This window comes from Colossoma macropomum, unplaced genomic scaffold, assembly GCF_904425465.1.
Source record: "Colossoma macropomum unplaced genomic scaffold, Colossoma_macropomum, whole genome shotgun sequence".
Classification (NCBI taxonomy): Eukaryota; Metazoa; Chordata; class Actinopteri; order Characiformes; family Serrasalmidae; genus Colossoma; species Colossoma macropomum.
Window position 1 is genome coordinate 11,218,580 of NW_023494786.1, and position 18,692 is coordinate 11,237,271.

The following is an 18,692-nucleotide window of genomic DNA, read 5'->3' on the forward strand; positions in this document are numbered from 1 at the left end:
TGTTTATTTGGCTTCAAACAACATTTTGTTTTTGATGAAAAGTCAGGCAGGTCTTATCCTGCGCAGGAAAAAGTTCACAGTTACTGCAAAGAAGAAAAAAAGAAAAACGTGGGGAACATAATATGACTAATTTCCCTTTCATTTCTTAAGTAGCCACTCATTATGGCTGTGATTGTATTGGCAGCAACTCAAGCCCTCAGAAATGAAAAGAGGGATACTGTGGAGTTGTAGTGTGGGATTTGTGAGAAGTTCTGGCACCTTGAGGGAAGCCTAGCACTATATTTCTTTCATTCCCCCTTCGTGTCAGTGAGGAGAGTGCCTCCATTGTTTACAGTAAGGCTGGTTAACCGTATCTCCTTCATGCAGTGAAGCAGTGTGTTGGTGTGTGGTAAGGCATCGTAAGCGGGGCGCAGTGCCTTGAGTCCCTGGCTGTCTCTCTCCGCAGATGGTTGCCATGAGGCTAATGACATTGTGCTGTCCAGAGCGCCCACATGCAAATCAAGCTGCTTCTTGCTACATTAGTTAGAGACTGCCCTCAGGCTCTGGGAAAACTGCCTCTGAAGCCTCCCTCATGCTCTGTGTGCCTTTTTCATCAAGTCTTCATCAAAGCAGAAACCTGCATGGCTGGCTTAGCATGATTTCATCTCATCACTGAGCCAAATGAACACTGGAATGGGTTCCTTTTTCGCCAGATAATTTTTTTTATTCCATGATTTACATTTAGTTATTTTATCAGCTTCGGTCATAGTGCGACATACAGCTCATGAGAACATAACATGCGCTACGTTGTCAAAGCAGGCTTATCACATTCAACAGATGTCATACAAAAGCACAAACAGCTCATGATGTTAAATATTGGCTTACACGTTTTTGCAAACTGGATTGATGGGTTTGGCATCCATTCTCTTGGACACTACAGGCTGTGTCATTAGTACACAACTTCTGCTGCACTGGGGTTCGACCTTCCAGTGGATGATCAGGACCTCCAAGCATTAAATCTGCTGTTTTGCTTTCTCAAGGAAGCAAATGAGCCCGTCTCCATAGTGGATTTGAGATGGAATGGTCAGCACTACCACGTATGTGACGACCAGCAGTTTGTTGCATTATTTTTGCTTTAAGAATGCACTTTCTTCTTGTGCATATTGCTTTTGAATAATGTCTTAATTAACTTTTATGAAAAGGTTTATTTGTAATATACCTGTAATTAGTTGTTGATTGAGAATAATCACTAACACTGTGCCAAACAGGGACATAAATGAAAATCTGCCATTTATATGAAACATTCATTCTTTGCATGGATATAACTTTTTTACTGTTGCTGTATATTACACCGCTGTACGTACCACCACTATGAAATTTGAAGTATTACAATCTAAATATAGTTTTCTTTGTCTGATTGCTTAATTAAAAAAAAAACAAAAGTAATACTGTTAAACTTGCCAATCATCCAATAGTTTCATTGTATGAAGTTCAATTCCAAAAACTTGTAACAGGGTGTGAATTGCGATCACAAAAAGCAGTGATTTGTAAATCTGCTTCCACCTTTGTTTAAATGCGAACAGTAGAAAGACAGTATGTATAATGTTTCACCTTACAACTTTGTTGTATTTTGTAAATTTACACTCATTCTGGAGTTTGTGCTCGCAAGATGTTCCAAAAAAGTTGGGACAGAAGCAGTTTATGTAAGGGGTCAAGCCACAACGCCAGCCAACAGTGGGGGGCCTGGGCGTTGTGCTAGGAGAGCTGCTAGACACAGCTCCAAAAACTCTAACTCCCAGAAGCCCTAGCGCTAATCAGTCCTGACCGGTTGCTGACCTGGGCAATGCTGCATAAAAGCTTGCACAAACTGCAGCTCAGCGTTACATCTTTGTAGACGGGTAACTGGTACAGTGCTTTAGCCAAGGTGGGTACAAAGACAGTAATAAATAACCTAAACTAAATGCCTAAGAGCTCTGCGCTTGGGCCTGCCACCCCACCATCCTGTGACAGTTTAACCGCTGCCAGGCTGCCAGTGGGCCCTGGCCATCTGCAATCATGCTTCGTTATAAAACAAGCATCAAGAAAAGGCCCAGGCCTTTACGAGCAAGGATGGGTCGAAGCTTGCCAAAAAACATCATTAAATAATGTATAAGAGCACTGTTTTATCAACGAGCAATTGTGAGAATTTGAGGTATTTCACCTTCTAAGTTGCATAATATCATCAAAAAATTCAGAGAATCCAGAAATATCTCTGGACAAGGCTGAAAACCACAACTGACCTTTAATTTCTAAATGCACTGCGTTAAAAACCAGCGTGCTTCTGTGATGGTTATCACTACATGAGCTCAGGGATACTTTGATAATCTGTTACTGAACACCACTATGGCAGCATCTACAAATGCAAGTTAAGACTGTTCTATGCACAGCATAAGCCATTTGTTAACAACGTCCAGAAAAGTAGCCAACTTTTCTGGGCAGGAGCTCATCCGAAATGAACTGATGTACAGAGTGATGTACGTGTTACAGCAGCATGGTTGCAAAATCAGTTGAAAACTTGTATATAGAAAGACTTTCAAATCATGTCTTCAGTTCTCAAAGGATTAGTAAGTGTTGTTCAAAGGAAAGCTAATGTAACATGGTGGTAAACATATTCCTGTCCCAAATTTTTGGAACATGTTTCAGGCATCAAATTTGCATATTTGAGCATATATATAAGCATATATTTACAAAAACAAAGTTTTATAAGGTTAAACATCAAATATCTTTTTTATGTACAGTTTCAATTTAATACATGTCAAACAGAATTTTCTAATCACTGCAATTTTATTTTTATTAGCACTTCACATACTGTCTTAACTTTTGTGGAATTAAAGCTTATAGATACTGCTTAAAAAAGTGAAACATGCCACGAGTTCATTACTCTGTTGTAATGTGCTGTGCATCTCATTTGTTGCCAGATATGCCCCTTGGAAAAAATTGCTTAATTTTATAATACATACATCGCTTTATGTACATTCATCGTATAACTCTCCTTCAAAAATGTTCCGGAGCTTTAGGGCCTCCATTTTTACACCTCAGAGTCCTCAGAGAAGGGTTTTCCAGAGGCTTCGCAGGTATGTCCACTCTCAGCAATGCAGGATCTTAATGAAAGCCTTGCGGAACTCGATGTTGAAGGTGGTGTATATGATAGGATTCACAGCGCTGTTGACGTAACCCAGCCAGGTGAAAGCTGTGTAGAGTTCTACTGGGACGTGGCAGTAAGTGTTCACTATGTGCGTAATGAAGAACGGCAGCCAGCATATGATGAAAACACCTTGAAAAAAGAGAAACGAGTCAGAGAAAACAGAGACAAGAAAACCTGTCTAGCCATACTGAACAATGTAGTGCAACCTTCAGCTTATCAGTTTGTATAATTATCTGTTTTTGTGACTTGGGACATGAAAACTAAGAAGCGAATAGGTTATTGCAGTTCCATTTGCAGGATTTTTTGTGAGAAATATGGTTATATAATGATTTTGGAAATAAAGGACTGGGTGTACTAAGGTTTCAGGTGCAAACAGGGCTCAATCTGCCTGAAAAACATGCATGTTAGACACAAAACTGGCACACAAGCTTAAATATGCACTTTATGCTTCCTGTACATGAAAACTGCAAAAAATGCATTTCTATCCCTCATACAAATGAATTTGAAAGAGGATCGCACAAAAATAGATGGAGATATTGGAAATGTTGTCTATCAACTCTTCAGGGCTGGGTTTTCCAAAAGCACCTTAGCATGTAGATCATTGTCAAATGGTAGAGTAAGCATCATGTTAAGCTTTCAGGAAACTGAGCCCCATTCAATTTGCCAGCCAGTTTTGCGTGACGCCTCTCAAAGCAAGCTGTAAATTTAGGGTGGGTAGTATAAGGCATGTTGTTGATAAATGTCCTTTAACAGATGCAGCAGATGTGGGTGGCTGGATAGAGTGCTGAAATAATATTTGCAGATAAAATAACACTATTTCAATTCTGACTCCTCTGGACTTCGCCTAGTTTCTGTTATGCCATTGACTTTCCCTGTCTTTGTTTCCCAGATTGCATTTTCTGACCCAGAAGACAAATATGCCCCTTTAGAGTTTTATGGTGAGAAATAACTTTTATTAACATCACTGTCTCTACAGCACTGAAATTCTGTTTTCTACTTTTTTTATTTTAAGCTTGGCGTCACTGTTTCACTGTGATTTTTAAACCCTGTGTCTCACAAGCACAGTACAGTAGGTGGTCCTAAGTGAAGTTTGTGTGATTACCTACCACAGTTGAGCAGAATATTTTGAAAAAGTAGTGATTGCTGAAAACTGAATACACTGTTCTAAAGGTGTTCAGAAATGTATTTACTTACAACAGATAAAAAAGGAACCTATTCAGAACACATCTAGAATACATCTTGATAAAAACTGAAAAAGAAAATGAATTTCTGAAATTCCCAACATTTTCATCACTTACTTTCAGTCCCCTACTGCACCCATAGGCTTTAGCAGAGCTCAGTAACATTGAGATTAATCACTGATCATCAAATTGATTTATCAGTCTACTCAGGCTTTAGCAGAGCTCAGTAAGGCTGAGATTAATAACTGATCATCACATTGATTTATCAGTCTACTCAGGCATTAGCAGAGCTCAGTAAGGCTGAGATTAATAACTGATCATCACATTGATTTATCAGTCTACTCAGGCTTTTGCAGAGCTCAGTAACACTGATATTAATAACTGATTATTGCATTGATTTATCAGTTTACTCAGGCTTTAGCAGAGCTCAGTAACGCTAAGATTAATAACTGATCACATTGATTTATTAGTCTACTCAGGCTTTAGCAGAACTCAGTAACACTGAGATTAATAACTGATCATCACATTAATTTATTATTTGATTCAGGGTTTAGCAGGAATTGCACTATTTGTAGAAAAAAGGCATATGTTTAGCTCCTCTTTAGAATCCAATTAGTGTGTTTGCTACACATTGTGATTGTGACAAGTATTGTGGGGATTCTTTTAAGGACTGTATGTTTTTAGTGGGCCTAATAATTTTAAAACATTACTGTAATTAACTGCATGTAAAAGTAACTGTATTCTGAATACTGCCACTTAACAATTAATTACACTTATTCCAAATACTTGTACTGTATTGTAACCCTGTTAGCTACAGGCTTAAACTGAACGTTCACTTCAGATGCAATAGGAGCACATCTTGCAGTCGCATTGAGCCACGTTTTATGCTGTACTTTCTCTCATCCATACATCTGGCCTAAAGTCTGCTTACCAAGGACAATAGCCAACATCTGAGTAGCTTTCTTCTCTTTCTGCTGAGAGATTTTGCGTTTGTTGAAGGACTTAACAGATGTCTGCATTTTGCCGCTGGGGGAGACCTGCGTCTCGAACGCTTTCGTCACTTTGGGGGCCTCGTTGGTGTTTCCGTTCCTGGTAGGTTTGAGCGAGGCCTCAGGAACTGCAGGCAGCACGTCTGTCTCACTGTGGTTGGAGCCCAGCAGCAGGCCATGCTGGCTGGCACCAGTCTGCTCAAGCGTTCTCTGGTTTGCAGGCTCTGGGTTTGTAACTTCATCCATTTGGACGTCTTCTCCATTGTTGACCACCTCCTTTATGAAGATCTGCAAGAAGCAGAGACATCTGGATTTGTATAGTGAAATGCTTATATGATGTGTTGAAGGACATGATCATGGCAAGACCACATCAAGCCAAGACTTTCAGTAATTCAGTGAATAATTTGAAATGGTATATTGTTTTCATTCATTGAAACAGAAATAATAAAATCAGCTGCTTTACATACATGTCTTAATTGTTAATGGAGCCTTACAGTTATAATGTTTTAAATGAGGCTTATTTTACAACTGAGTAGTATCATGCTTAGTAAAACTAGAGTGACTCTCAAATCAGGTGATTCTTTTTAACAGATCAGGATAATGCTGTTATGAGCTATCGTCATGAAGTAGTGCATATTGGTACACCAACTGCCTCCCTATGGTAGCTTTGCTTTAGCTTAATTGCAGAGCACTCTGTAAGTAATGTTGATTCCTGAAATAAAACAATGACAGTGATGTTAAAACCCAGAAGGTCTGCTTTAATTCGGGGACATCTGTGTTGGGTGAACTATACAAGACTCACAGCCCTTTTTTATGCATAGTCTCCCCAGTTCAGTTGACCATTAGTAATCTGACAAATTTGCTGCTCAGTTGTTTCTTTCCCAGCTGTGTTGTTGCATCATTGATTCATGCACAACAGAGCTAACAAGAAGTCTAAAGCTGATTGTAGATGTGCCATTTGCATCTGGTATCTGTTGCTGTTGTCTCTCAACATGAGGCTTCAGTGCCAGTAAAGCAAGCAAAAATCAGAAAAATCTGAATAAATCAATCAGATATGGAGGCAAAACATTAGATGTGCCAAAATGGCATAGTAGTGGCAGACTTTGGAGGAATACAGTAGAGTATAACACTGTCAAAAACTGCCAAAAGTCATTAAGATTTCAGCACAAATCATATATAAGCCTTAAGAACAGAAAGGCCAGGTTACAGTTTCCTGTAAGGGTACATAAAAAGCCTGTAGAGTTCGGGGACTAGGTTGTATGAACAGATGGGATGGAAAGCAGACCACTTCATCTACGAAACAAGTTAGCATGGACATGTATAGCAGCCAGTGGAGCCTCATTTATCTTTAGAGATGTTGTGACTGCTGACAGCAGCCGCAGGATGAATTCTGAACTATACAGAAGCATCCTAAGTGCTCAGAACCAACCAACTACCTCAATACAATGGATGAAGCTTCACTTTGCAGCAGACCAATAACACAAAACATGCTGTGAAAGCAAGCTAAGGAGTTTTTTAAGGCCAAAAAGCAGAGTAATCTTGACTGTCCAAGTCAGCCACATCATCTGGACCCCACCAAATATGCAATTTACTTACTGATGATAAGACTGAAGATAAAAAAGCCCCCAAAACAGCAGAAACTGACAGTGGCTGCAGGACTGATGGAGCATCACTAGTGAAGATACTGAGCATCTAGTGTTGTGTCTGAGTTACAGACTTCAGGCAGGAATTGAAGGCATTTGCAATCACATACTAAACATGACAGTTTCATTTAAAGGGCCAAATAATGGAAAACCAAAATTTCTTTCTTTTTTTTTTAAATAAAGGGTCTGATATAGTACACAAATACTGTTAAGTTTAAAAATGTTTACTCCCCAGTCCATACAGTCCATATATAGAGCATAACCTGCAAAAATGTTTTGAAACACACTGTATTATGTATACTAAATACATTATTTGAATATGTATATCAAATGCATTTAGTTTTGCTTTGAGTGTTTATATATATATTACTGGGTTATACTGCAACTAGAACACACTTAAATGCATTTTAAATTATATTTCTGTATCACTTAATACACTTAAGTACATTCAACAAACAAAACATGAATTTACATACACTTTTACAATACACAATTTAGTATATGAACTTCATTATATTATTAGAAATAACTAAGCATAACTTATTTATACTTACATTATATTAATGTTGGTTTACAATTTCTATGCCTACAAGTGCTTTTCTGTTCGAAATTAGAACAACGTACGTCGCAATGAAGCAAACTTAAGCAACAGTTAAGACACAAACTCTATTACATTAAAACTTATTTTAAATGTATATTATTGGATGTACTCACACTTAGATTAGATTGCTAGTTAGTTTGAATTATATTGCAACTGAAATGCAACTAAAATGCAGTAAAGTATGCTGTAAAAGTCTTTGCTTTAATGTATACCTCTAAATAATGCACATAAGATGATAGTTAAACATACTTTTGTTTAAGTATAATTTAGTATTAAGACATGCATTTATTTATTTAACATAATAAAGTATCATTCAGAAAAATCTGTTTATTTTTCATGTATTATAAAATAATGTACAAACCCCATTTCTGGAAATGTTGGGACATTTTGTAAAAGGCAATAAAAACAAGAATCTGTGATTTGTTAATTCTCTTGAGCCTTTATTTAACTGACAAAAGTACAAAGAAATTGCTTTTAATGTTTTGGCTGACCAACTTAATTGTATTTTGTAAATATAAACACATTTTGAATTTGACAACTGCAATGCACTCAAAAAAGGTTGAGACGGTGCAAAATAAGAGTGCAAAGTTTATAGAATATTCAAGATCGTTTTGAAACATTCCACAATAAGCAGGTGAATTGGTAACAGGTGAGGGTTTTATGATTGGGTTTAAAAGGAGTGGCCGCCAAAGGCACTTTTCAGGCAAAGCTGAGTTGTGGCTCACCACTTCATTTTAGGAGAGAATTGTCAAACAGTTCAATAGGAACATTTCCAGATTGCAAAGAAGGTCTTTCACTCTTAACCGTACATAATATTGTGAAAAGATTCAGGGAGTCTGCAGAAATCTCAGTCCGTGTAGGGCAAGACCGGAATCCACAGCTGAATGTGTGTGACTTTCAAGCCCTCAGATGGCACTGCATGAGAAGCCATCATGCCACTATGTGTAAATATAGCCACATGGGCTCAGAAGTACTTCAGAAAACCAAAATACAATTAAGCTGGTCATTAAAAACGTATTTTTTTCTTTGTACTTTGTCAGTTAAATAAAGTTCAAGAGAATTAAAATCACAGAATCTTGTTTTTATTCTTATCCCAAATTCATCCTAACCTTTCCAGAAATGTGGTTTGTATTTTTAGTGTTCTCAAATGTACTACTGATGTATGCTTCTTTGTCAAGGGAATGGCTCCAGCCTGGACTGCTTTAAAAATGAGGCACAATACAGCCCAGCCAATCAGAACAGAGTTACATATATCAGTTTTAAAGGCACAGTAACAAAAACAGCCTGTTTAATTCTAAGGGAAGAAGAAATGTTGGAAAAGGGTCATACAAAAAGTGACTTACTGACATATAACTTTTAAAAACATCACAAGTGGTCTTAAGAAAAGTGTAGGATATAGGTCCTTCAAGATCATTTCAATTTGTTCAATTACTTCCTCTGAAATGGAGGAACTATGGAAAAAAAGAGCCTCAATTTCTCTATCCTTTATCCAGTATAAATATAAATACAAATACAGGTGTAAATCGAATCAAAGCTGACATTCTGCACTTATAACCTCATAGTTATTGCTTCATTACAGATTCAGTGTGATGGAGTACAGAGGCAAAACAACAACTGATTGCTTACAGACTGCACTGTACTTCCAGCAGAGAACAGTTTCCTCCACACTGGCTTTTAAACAACCATTTTAAATGAATGCCAATCTTGGCAAAAGGGAAAAAAAAACATTACAGTTTCTAAATTTCCTGATGTTGTAATAACAACCCTCATAATTCGTTTCAAAAGTCAAAGCCAGAGCTACAGCAAGTGGAAGGGATGGTTTGACAGCTTCCTGTCAGAAAGAAAGGTTCCCTGGGGAGAGTTATTTTTTTTGAAAGGGAGAAAAAAACTGACATACCACATTTTTGTTATTAACAGGGAAATTCCCATTGGACTTGACGATGACAGTGCACAGCTTCACATCATCAGGGTGAGTGCATTTCTGAAACAGACGAGAGAGGAGCGCACGGTCACCAGTCTGAGTGATGTGTTCAAAGGAGAGGGCAAACGCCTGACATTTCCTTTTACAGCCACCTTTCTGCCGAAGGCAGTAATAACCCACAGCACCTTATTTTGCAGACTCTTTGCTTTGATTTAAAACATGCTGCAGTTAGCAGCTGCAATCAAAGCAAGATTTCATTGATTCACATATAATAGGGGGAAGGTCAGTCCTTTATCCTGCACCAAATGTACTGAATCGTAGGAGAAGAATAAAGAACCCCCCCCCCTTAAAAATCATGTCCATTTACGGTAAAGCTACATCATATCTGTGCATATCTTATGTTAACATGTACACGCTGACGATGCATAAATCTACACCCAGTTAAGGCAAATAACCTAGAACAGCACTCAGGTTTGCACTTGCAAAGGGCATCTTGCCCCACTTGGCACCCTTGGCAAATCTTGCAGTAATTTCACAAGATTATTATTATTATTATTATTATTATTATTATTGTTGTTGTTGTTGTTGTTGTTGTTGTTGTTGTTGAAATAATCATGACAACAACAATTTTAACAAAGCAATAACCAAATGCTCCCTCTACAAGCTCCTATAATCGTATATTTAAAAAAAAAACATGTACTGTACAGCTTAATACAAAATACACATAATTTGATTAATTGAACACTAAGGGTTAGTTTTCCTTTCAATGAAGAATCTCTATTTGGAATGCTATGTAGTGCAGGGCTAGGCTCAATCCCTGCACTGTCAGAAAAAAGGTACATTTTTGTTCATTAAAGTTAATGTGCCCTCAAATGTACAATAGTGGTATTAAGGTCCATGAGAAACAACTGTATATTTATACCTTTTCACAGCTTAATGTATTAAAATAGAGAAATAAAAAACCTGGAGTAAAGACACGGGTGTATGGAGTCGATGCAGCTTACAATATATCATTGCACTGGAATATAGTACAGCTATGTTCCTTATGTAAAGGCACTGAACGCAAACCCTTGATGGTACCACCCCAGTGACAAGAGGTGTACCATCCCAGTGACCGTTTAGTACCTTCTTTTTCTGAGAGTGTCCAGCAAAATGGCCTTAAATGTTTCCAGTGGAATATGTCCCAGTAGTGAAGTCATCCAGATGAAACTTCAGAATCAATCAGTGCTTAGTCATTCAGTGAATGTCGATTACATTTGGCCCAGTCATTTGATCAGAGGGGGACCACTTACTCTGGGGGCTTCTTCCCTCAAGTTACCCTAATATAACAAGGCCTAATTTGCTAAAGGTTTCAGCTTGCCTAAAGCTGTTAGTTTAGGCAGAACCAAATGTGCAATCGGTGCATGAGCAAGGGGACAGCAGTTTGAGCAAGCAGTTTGACAAAAAATGAGATTTACACAATGGTCAAGACATGTCTGGGGTCCCAAATTTGCTTTTTTAGTTTTGCACTGCAGCTACAAGGCTAATGTAACCGAAGCCGTATAACTGCATGTCTAAATTATGTACTTGCCTCAAACTGTCTCGAGTTGTTAAGTGAGCTCAAATAGACTTGTTTCTGAAATGTATGGCACACTGTTCTCTATAAAAATGCACAAACGGAAACTGAATAGTTGAAAACAACAATAGGAGCTATATTTGTCCAGTTTTATAGAAAACAGTAAGTCATACAGTGTCAGGAGCCACATAAGCACATCTACTTGACATTACTATGTGTGTTTTTAAGCAACTTATCTCGGTCAACGTTTCCATCAGCGTTCCCCTTACTTATCACAAGGCTGACGTCTCTTGCCCCACCCAAACAAAATAGTTTCAGAGTCAGAGGAACTTAGCGAGCTAAAGCTATCCCAGCATAACCCAGCATGCTGTTAGCATGATGCTAATGGGTAAGTTTAAAGTGCCAGGGAACACAGAGTGAAATATTAAAACAATACTAAACCTGAGTGTTATATTAAACTTGCTTGAATGAAAAATATAAGATACAAATATGATAAAACACAACTTAAAACCATGACCTATCTGAGAACTGTGTGGGTGTGGCTAATGAGCAGCTTGATTGACAGCTCTCTGTTCAACACTACTAGCCTGCTCTGCCACTCATGCAGAACTAAAAGCATCATTCAGCTTTTATATGACGGTAACTGGACCAAAAAAAAATGTAATGAACAGACAGACAACGAATAAGTGGACAGACAATGGACAAAACAACAAACAGATGGATGGATGAAGCAACGTGAATGTAAGAACAGACGAACGAACAATGTTCGTGTGTGGATAAATGAAAGAAAGGGTGACCGGCAGCTACAAAAAACAAGCTAGACCACCTGTCTCTCTGTTTCTCTGGCTGAAACTGTTTTGTGTGGGACGGGGCGAGAGATGTCAGCCTCAGGAAAATTATCCAAGATTAGGACCGTCCAGTTTACATCAAGAGGAGAGAAATATGATGAAATATATCAGTCATTTATTGTTTCTTGCTACATTATTCAGATGGTATACTTGTTTGCTGTTCGCCTGCAAAAACAAGATTAACCTAATTAGAAAGGAAACAAAGATTTAGGTTCCCTGTGTCTTTAAGCTTCAATTAGCTGTTAGCTGCATTAACCCTGTAGCTTCAATGCAAAACACAACACAGCATGTCTTGACTGATCGACTACATCTGAGTAAGGGTGAAAATTGTAATCTTTCATTTTTGGCTGAATTATTGCTTTAACTTGTATCCCTGAGTTTAAACACAACATGCAATGATCTTGAAATTGACATATATACTTTCTCCACACAAATCAAGTTAGAACATGATTCGAGTTGAATTTAGACAACTGGTGGAGACAGGGAAAGGCTGGAAATAGCAGATAAGAGAAATTAAGTTTACTTTACTTACTTTGTCATTAGCTCCTTTATTCAGCATGGGTTGCGTAATTGAGGCCAACAGTGGATGGACAGGCTATTAATTTCTTAGTAAAATAGTAAATTGAATTTTATGCAGGGCCACATATGTTGCGTAGAAGGATGTATGGTAGCTGTTCTGTTCAGAATGATGTACAGATTAAACACGGGTGAGGATAATAGAGAAAACTATATGGGTCAGCTTTCATTTCCCGTAGTGCACATATTGATTCATTTTATGCCCCTAGGATCAATGAAAGAAACAGTCATTTTAGACATGCTGCGGTCATAGGCCATGTATTGCCCCCACTAAGCTGCTATTAATGCTTAGTAAGTTACAAGTTACATTATTTGTGCCTCACACACAGAGCCAATACGTTTTATTAAAGGGGTCATAGCATGTTTTCTTCTTGCTTTTTGTAGAAAGAAATGTAGTATACAAAGTGTTATGAAAGTGAACACTTTTTTGCTCTTATTTCAAAACAGAACACTGTTTTGAAATAAGAGCTGGAGTATAAAGTAATTAACAATAAAAGTTCATTTAACATTTAACATTTAACATTTCAAACCTCTGCAGTCTACACAGTCAAAAACAGTCCCATTTGGAACTATTCTTTTCAGCAGTTTAGCACCCGCCCATTCGCACTGAAGTTATAAGGAGTGTTTCAGCCCAGACTGCTTTCTGAATGCAGCACAACACAAGATAGCCAATCAGAACAGAGTTCATTAACATATATCAGTCTTCAAGGCACAGCAGGTGTCAGTGTGCATTTAAAAGGACAATACCTTCAAAGCTGTGCCTGTGTCTACGGTGGTGCTTGGATATGTGCGTTTTGTGCTAACGCGTTTCCGCCGTTTGCGCAGCACTACGTAGATCTGCACATACACAAGCAGTGTGATGATGAAGGGCACGTAGAAGGACACGATAGAAGAGTACACTACAAAAGCAGGATTCGCAATTACACACAGGGCGTCATCACGGCTCTCTGCAAATTCAAGACAAAATGGAGAATCATCAGAAATGTTATTTCAACAACTACTGCATGTCTTCAACATTCTCTGAAACATTAATTGGTCAAGCTGATACACAGCCACCTTCAGGCTCTCGTGGTATAAAATACCTGTGTTGTTGAGTCCAAACAGCAGGGGGCATGATATGGCAAAAGACAGAATCCACACCACTGAGATCATGACCGTGACTCTCCTCTTGGAGCTGTAGCGCGTATTATACAGCATTGGCATGGCAACTGCTGTGTACCTGAAGGGAGATAGAGCGGACTATATCAGGAGAGAGGGGTGCTATCAATGTTAAACCTCCAAACCTCCATGACTAAGAGCCAACCTAAAATTCCAACAACTGTACATTTTAAAGTGATATATGTCCTCCTGTATTCCTAGTTGACATATACATGCTCTGCCCACACTTGTGTCCTTTCGAAGGTACTGTTGTAAGGTTTACAAAGCAACTACAAACAGCAATTTACACAGCAAGCTTTGCAGAGCATTAGCCAAGATCCTATTCAACCTGGTGAGAAATTGAGGCCAGACACTGTGCTTATACCAAAATTTAGAGAGCATTATCAATTTGAAATTCTTTTCTTTTGTAAGCTTGTGAACTAAGATAGATTGGATGTAGTTCTTTTGTCATGTTATCAAAATACACTTAGCATGGATGCAAATACATCAATTACAACTCAGCATTTTTAAACTAGAATGTGCTACAATAATTCTGAATGATAACTTAGTCTTTTGTATGTTCTATTGGATTAATACAAAATTTCTGCAAAAGTAAGGAAAAAAGTAAAGTAAAGGAGACCCAAACATTGTAGAAAGTGTGTTTCAGTTTCTTACACATAAAAAGTGCAACCCTTTTGTGTTACGGATAGAGCCATAAAACTTTCACAATATCAGGTTCAGCTCACATTTTGCAATATTTGTTTGATTGCCCTGAATGTCATTTTGTTCCAGCTAAACTATAAAACATTTCACAGCCTATCTTGTTTGCAGTTTTTCTGGGTAATTCCTGTTTGTTTAGATGAATTGTTCCACTGTCACAGCTGCCAACTGAAAAGCTTGCTTACAAGCAACAACAGGTTCAGATTTGATGTAGTTCTGCTGTGTCACTGTTCTTCAGAATTTGACTAAAGGGACTGCAGGTCAAATTAAAGGGGTCATAGCATGTTTTCTTCTTGCTTTTTGTAGAAAGAAATGTAGTATACAAAGTGTTATGAAAGTGAACACTTTTTTGCTCTTATTTCAAAACAGAACACTGTTTTGAAATAAGAGCTGGAGTATAAAGTAATTAAAAATAAAAGTTCATTTAACATTTAACATTTGAAATTTCAAACCTCTGCAGTCTACACAGTCAAAAACGGTCAACTTGGAACTATTCTTTTCAGCAGTTTAGCCCCGCCCATTCGCACTGAAGTTATAAGGAGTGTTTCAGCCCAGACTGCTTTCTGAAAAGCTTGCTTACGAGCAACAACAGGTTCAGATTTGATGTAGTTCTGCTGTGTCACTGTTCTTCAGAATCTGACTAAAGGGACTGCAGGTCAAATATTATCTTACAGAAGTTATCTAATGTATCCTTTTTTGTTTTTATATGTGTTAAAGTAGAAATTTGTTACGGTTCACAATTAACAAGGATCATAAAACGAGTTGTTAGCAATCACTGCTTAGCAGAACGAGACAGATAAATTGATGATGTGAAAATTTTTGTTTGTATTATTTAATGTTTTTCCTTTATTCTGTTGTTTATCTGTAGTGTTGTATATTCTTTATTCTCTGTCTCAGCTATAGTATAAATTTTGCCACATCAGTTTCAAGCTTACAGACCCCTGACAGCTGCATGCAGCACATTCTTAAAGTCCACCAACTTCTAGGCCTGCTAGGCCTTATAGGGCACAGCTCCTGTTATTTTCATCCCCTGTGTCACCAAAGGTCACAGACACAGGTGTGCCAGATAACTATGTGATAATGTATTCTAAAGATCTCTTTAGACTGGGGTTTGCAGAGGACAGAACTTTGCAGACCAGGATTTGCAGAGGCATGATGACTGAGGAGGAACTCACAGACAAAAGCAAGACAAAGCAGCAGTCAAACTGATGTCGACTAGTTGATGTATCAGCCATAGCTGATATCACAAGGTGCTACTGAATAAAGAAGTACATCGCTGCGTCTGGTCTCCTGACTCTCTTTGTTAGCGCAGGAAAATATTAACATCAATAAGAAGAGATATTCATGCAAATAAAAATGTATTGCTAAAAAGAGGACTAAACACCAGGGTTATGCTGAGGCCCATTAATTTGTGCTAAAATATACAGCGTATTGAATTCATCAGTGCTGTTTGAAAGTGCAAGAAGATTCAGTCCCATGGTAGAAGATAGAAGCTTTTAGCTCTGCTGAGCTTTAAACTGTACTGCTGCGTCGACCGGAATGTATATTTAAATATTCATATTTGCCTAAGCAGCCTGGACAAGTCTAGATTATGCAGACTGCAAAAATGGCTGGATGAAATTCAACATGTTCTCACTCTTTTCAGTGTTGTTATATCTGGCTCATTCACCCAAAATAGCAAAAAATTGCAGTATTCCCAATACACCAAAGCCAAGAATTCATTCAAGTGCTTGGCCCCCTAAAATTGCTGTCTGTCTCTGTATCTATAAATTTGTTTTTACTGATCATTATGATTTTATTACCTCTGTTATTGTATTTTTTATATCCCTTTATACTTCTCCATACGGTCTATATATCTTCACTCTTTATGCTCTGTTTCATAGGTTTGTACAGAATTTTATCTTTGCATAATGAGTACTTTGATTGGAACAATAAATTTAAATATGAAAGGTCTCATATAGCACTTTTATTGTCACTGTCAACAACATTAAACCCAACACCAAAGGTACATTTGCAGCTTCTTGAAGCTCTTTAGGTTAGTCATTTCACAGCTCTCTATTATCAGTAGAGTTATTAAGTAGATATATAGTAAATTTTATTGACTAAGTTGTTTACCTCGCAAACAACATTTATGTTGTTTACTCAATTATGTTTGTTTAACTTGTTTAACTTTGAAGGACATCCAATAAAACTCAATAGAGGTTAAACCCTAATGTGCTCCAGCCAGAAGAGTAATATGCTCTGCATGTGACATTTCACATGTTGGTTTAGTCCACTTAAAAAGAAATGCAAAAGGCACATTCCTCTTGAAGCTTATTTATGAAGCTCTCTCCAAATCACTAGTCCTACTGCTCATTACTCTGCATTAATGCTGAGCCTCTGAAGATAATTAGGGTGATTATGACAGAGATACTTACCTATCAATACTAATGGCACAAAGATTAAGGATGCTTGCTGTGCACATCATCACATCAAGGGTGACAAAGATGTCACAGTGGATTGTGCTAAATCTCCATTCTCCCACCACCTGTGGAGAAACAAAATGAGCCATATAAGCCTTTTCAACCACAAAAATAATGTCCAGGGCCATAGTTTACCCTTCATGTGTCACAGTATTTTGATGAGCTAAATACTATACTGTGTGTTAAAATGCACAGTGCATACTTTCTACATTGTGTCACTTTGACTCTCATTACTATATGAAGGAACACAGACAATTATCTTCTTTTTCCCTACTGAAACTGCTGAATCGAACGCCAACGATTTCTGTCGAGATGCCGAACGCAGCAGACTGAATTTGCACCCAATAAGTCTGAGACTGTTTGGCTTCGCTGCTCTTGTGTGCCATAAACTTAGCAGAGAACTAATCTAGCTCAGGTCAATCTCATCCCCACTTCCTGTCTCCTGAGCGGCCTGACAGCGCTCTCTCCGCGGCAGCTTCTGATTAATGTGTGTCCTCAGGCAGGCTGAGGGGCTCAGATCCCTGCGTGATGGGCCTGCATACCCGCCTCTGGAGTTTGCATCTCTACCATTGATTAAAGAATTATCTGACACCTCTAATAAGAGTGGCTGTGGCTTGTCGAGATCAGTTCATCAACAGGTTTTTTTAACTCTGCTGTAATGAGGCCCACTACTGGTGTACGTGTAAGATGTTGCTTCTGATTTAAAAGAAGTATTTTTGGCTATGAATTAGAAGACGATCTGAAGAAGATCCTATCTAATGACTGAGGCAGGTCTTTGGTGGTAGTGCCGAGATATGGTTGGGTCTGTCACAATCATGACATTTCAGCTGATGATAACATTTCTTGGGGGGGATTTTTTTTCAAATTTTCTCCCCAATTTGGTCATGTCAAATTCCACTCACTAGTTAGAACTCCCCCAATTACACAATACCACCACCACTATGAGGGTGAAGGCTAACACAAGCTTCTTCCTTGTCAAGTGAAGCCAGCCACCACATCTTTTCAAACTGCTGCTAAAGCAACGTCATTGGACAGCTGAGGAAAACACCAACCACCAGTTCCCTTTCATCAGCTAGCATCGCTCAAATGATGGGAGGGCCATCCTACCTACCCAGAGAGAGCAAGGCCAATTGTACTGTCTTGGATTTCTGGCCATGGATGGGTAACGCATAACCGGGGATCAAAGTTGTGATCTCCTGATGATCTGGCCAATGTATAGATGGTTGTGCCACTCAAGAGCTGATGATAGAAATAATTGAACTGCCATAGAAATAATTGTGATTAACACTTCAGTCATCTTTTTTTGTTTGTAGTGTGCAACAGTTAAAGTACAAGTGCAAAGTGGATCTTGCTAACTAGCTGCTGATTTACTAGCTCACAACTGAAGACAGATACAGCTCAAGCTCAAGCAAACAACCATTACTCACCACAGCCCTCTATGGGTGTGATGTCAGATGTCAGAAAAAGAACATTTTCATAAGGTGTGTCTTTAGTAAATACACTTTGCCAGAGGAAAATTAATATTGCTCTTTGACGGCTTAGAAGACTTAATGATTGTGTATAGTGATTCTCATAAGTTGTCCTAAGTTCTTAGGGAGAAATTAGCATTAGACAAAAAGCAGATACATGAGATACGATAGAGATGACAGAGAGATGGTAGTTGCAGATGGCGATGAATGTTATATCATCATGTAATATATCATCAAAGTTGCATAGACACAAGCATAGATTTGACCATCCTGAATGACATGCAAACTACTCAGCGTCTGATTCTGGAAACTGTCATACGACAACAAAACAAGCGATTCAGGTGCAGTTGATGAATCAGCCTCAGTGCATGAAAACAAGTGCACAAGTACTTTGTTTACATATCATTACAACAGATATGCTCAGTTT

The 18,692-nt window shown here is 38.2% G+C and overlaps 1 protein-coding gene across 1 annotated transcript in view; it reads right to left on the bottom strand.

Moving 5' to 3' along the window:
- Positions 1-2,846: 2,846 nt before the first annotated feature.
- Positions 2,847-18,692, bottom strand: part of drd2a (dopamine receptor D2a) — a 29,161-nt gene continuing 13,315 nt past the window's right edge. Inside the window, exons 3-8 of the mRNA XM_036598669.1 lie at positions 16,752-16,861; positions 13,560-13,696; positions 13,225-13,424; positions 9,475-9,558; positions 5,276-5,621; positions 2,847-3,292 (exon numbers count right to left, since the gene is read on the bottom strand). Of these exons, the coding sequence (XP_036454562.1) occupies positions 3,105-3,292; positions 5,276-5,621; positions 9,475-9,558; positions 13,225-13,424; positions 13,560-13,696; positions 16,752-16,861 (1,065 nt within the window). The 3' untranslated portion in view covers positions 2,847-3,104. The remainder of the gene's footprint in view (positions 3,293-5,275; positions 5,622-9,474; positions 9,559-13,224; positions 13,425-13,559; positions 13,697-16,751; positions 16,862-18,692) is intronic.